General features: G+C 38.5%; 1 protein-coding gene across 1 annotated transcript; it reads right to left on the reverse strand.

The window, feature by feature from the left end:
- LOC145034496 (NADP-specific glutamate dehydrogenase) lies at window positions 1–1031 on the reverse strand. The gene has a single exon (XM_078982923.1). The coding sequence runs from the start codon at window positions 861–863 to the stop codon at window positions 114–116; it is 750 nt and encodes a 249-aa protein (XP_078839049.1). The 5' UTR covers window positions 864–1031; the 3' UTR covers window positions 1–113.
- Window positions 1032–3045: the final 2014 nt, after the last annotated feature.

The raw sequence follows: 3045 nt of genomic DNA on the forward strand, positions 1-3045 counted from the left end.
TATATAAATTGTCGTGATCATAATAATATAAAGATTACGAAATATATTACTATTTTATATTTACAAAACTTATGTGATCATCTAACAAAAAATAAATCAGATTAATTTCAAAGCTACAATAATCTGCGTCTCCTTAGATTCTTTGATGAAGCTTTTGAAACCAAATACCCGACACCAACACCCAAACACATGACCCATATGCCAACGTCAACCGCCCATCTCACACCTTCCACTTCCGCCTCCACCTCGCCTCCACCGTCCTCCTCCTCCGAATCGTCATCTTCTCCGCCACAATCACAACAGCAACAATAATTCTCCTCCACTTCCTCCCCCTCTCTCCCCTGCTCCAGTATCTCCTCCAACCCTTCAAAACACCTCCCTCTTTTCCTCCTCACCACCATCTCTACCTTCTCCCTCATCACCTCCACCTCACCCTCCGTCGCTACACAAACCTCCACACTTTGCATCTCCACCACCATCTCCCCTTCTAACCCACACCTGCATTCCATCTTCCACTCACCCTCTTCATCTTTCCTGAAACCACCCTTCACCACCTTCTCTTCCCTCAAATAAACCTCAAATCTCACCCCTTCACTCACCCCCACTTTCTCCCTGCTCCCATACATAACCGACCCTTTACCCTTATCAGACACAACTACCCGGTAGAGGGTGACAAACGCCGGAGCATCGGGTCGGATGACGGATCCGTTAATCTCCAAGGGGCTGCCATTAATCCGGGGTAGATAATGTAGAGTGAGGGAATCGGGCAAGTGTTTGTGGGTTTTGGGAAGGGATAACAAGAGATAAAAAGCTTTGATTTTTAAGAGACGATCTTTCTCGCTTTGCTGAAATCCACGGCACATGTTGAGCTTTCCGGTATGTTGTTAGCGGTGGAGATGATGAGTGATGATGGTCTGTTATTAATATATGATTGAAAGGTGAAACAGCGGGTGGCGAGCACACGGGTTTGACCAAATGGTGGTTGCGCCAACAGAGAAATGGGTGCAATTTGTGGTCGGCTGCACCTCCTTTCCTTGGGATTGCGTCAATTATAGTTGCTTGTTTCATAAAATAAAAATCATTGTGGTATTTATTATTATTATTATCATTAATTATTATTATTTATTTATTATTATTATTATTATTATTATTATTATTATTATTTGGTTTTAGCCATCTTATAAGATTTTTATGTGATTTAATCATTTATATTTTGGTATTTTTGTTTTAAATTATTAGGTTAGAAGAAGTGATGTTACGTTTGTTATAGTAAACGTATGTGCCACATAAGATTTGCCACAGAGCTTCAAAGTTTATCATTTAGAGGGTGTGGGTTGTCATTTTTGACATGTTAATTTTTTTAGAAAAAACAATTTACAAAAAAATAATTAATTTAAACAAATTATTTTTATAAAAACTTAAATTTCATTAAAATATAATATAAGTGATGGGTAACAACAAAACAAGTTAAGCACTTCAGACAAATATAAAAGAAAACAAACTTCGATGTACTCACAAAACTTCTAAAAAACGTAAATCAAAAGAACATGATATTTAATGTGGTTCGGTCAAGGTGACCTACGTCGACAGTCGAACAAGAGAGAGAATATTTTATTAACTTTTTGGAACTATTACAATCACTCAAAATTGTATCTCATTTTGAGCTCTCACAAAAATCTAGCAATTTTCAATGATGAGTGTATGAGCCTATTTATACTTGAAGGATAAGACCTAAATCCCTAATGGGCAAAGCCCATTGGCATATAGGTCCATCAATGGTGACAACCAATCATATTTCGTCATGTATCATCTTTTGGAACACTTTTTCATATCATACAACCCATAAACATCAGCAACACACATGATGGGCCACCTTGACCATAGTGGAGCATCATGATGCACATGTGGTGCATCATGAACACTAATGGTTTAACATCCATCACGGTGGCACATCATGGTGTAAACCTTGAGCAATTGTAACGCCCGTGTTTCTAGACTTGTCATTAATAGCAATGTAATAGTCTAGGTTAAAATTTGTAACCCAATTTGAAACAATAAGAATGTATTATTTGAGTATTATGTGATTTATGCTTAATTGCGATGACTTAATTGAATTAAGGATAAAATAAGCGATAAATTAAAAATATTAGATAAGCCCGATATAGATACATGAAGTTGTAGTGGTCGTGGCAAGGTTTCCGAATATATAAAGAATACCGAAATCCGAGTTATAACGAAGAAGTTATGACTCGTCGAAGTTTCGCGACAGAACCGGCACGACGCTGTATGACGTAAAATATAAATTTAAGATAGAGCGATATCTAGCCTTAGTGATCTAAACGAAAGTCGTAGAATATGTTAAACCGAAAGCATGCATAAAAAGAACGCCCAAATCTGACTTCGTATGAGGAAGTTATGATTTTCCGAAGTTTCGACTTAGCGGTATGCAACCCGAATACTTGAATAGGAGATCGAATGATTTTTAGCCGAAACAATCTAAATGAGAATCAAAGATCTCGTCGATAGTAGTCCAACGGTTAAAAGACAGACGAAAACGGACGTCGGATGAAGAAGTTATAATTTTATAACGGAGTTTTTCTGTCCCGGCCTACTAAAAATAATATAATAAAAATAAAGCCGAAATCAACCGATGGAGTCTAAACGAAAGTTGTAGAGCATAGTCTCACCTACGCGTGGATATAAAGAATGTCGAAAATGGAGATCGTTTGCGAAAGTTATGAATTTTTGAAGTTCAAGGCATGCATACCAAAGCTTATCTGAAGTGTATGCCCATCGTAGAGATTAGTACGCCCAGCATACCGAGTACGCCCAATGTCATCCCAGTTTCAGCACCCTATAAATAGAAGTCGAGGGCTGCCGATCTTTTTGCTACTTTTCTTCCTTTCTCTCTCATTTTTGCATTGTTTTGCGTGCAAGAAATATCCCAAAGCCCCGGTATCATTCCCGAGCCCCGAAGCAAGTTCCGAAGCCTGGAGGATCCCGAGAAGTGAGATTCCTGAGCCGAAGCTCTGCCCGCACGAAGTC

The sequence above is a fragment of the Lactuca saligna genome, chromosome 3, assembly GCF_052625555.1.
Source record: "Lactuca saligna cultivar CGN05327 chromosome 3, ASM5262555v1, whole genome shotgun sequence".
NCBI classification, from domain to species: Eukaryota; Viridiplantae; Streptophyta; class Magnoliopsida; order Asterales; family Asteraceae; genus Lactuca; species Lactuca saligna.

Coding starts and splice junctions, on each gene's coding strand:
- LOC145034496 (XM_078982923.1), bottom strand. CDS start 863: ATGTGCCGTGGATTTCAGCAAAGCGAGAAAGATCGTCTCTTAAAAATC.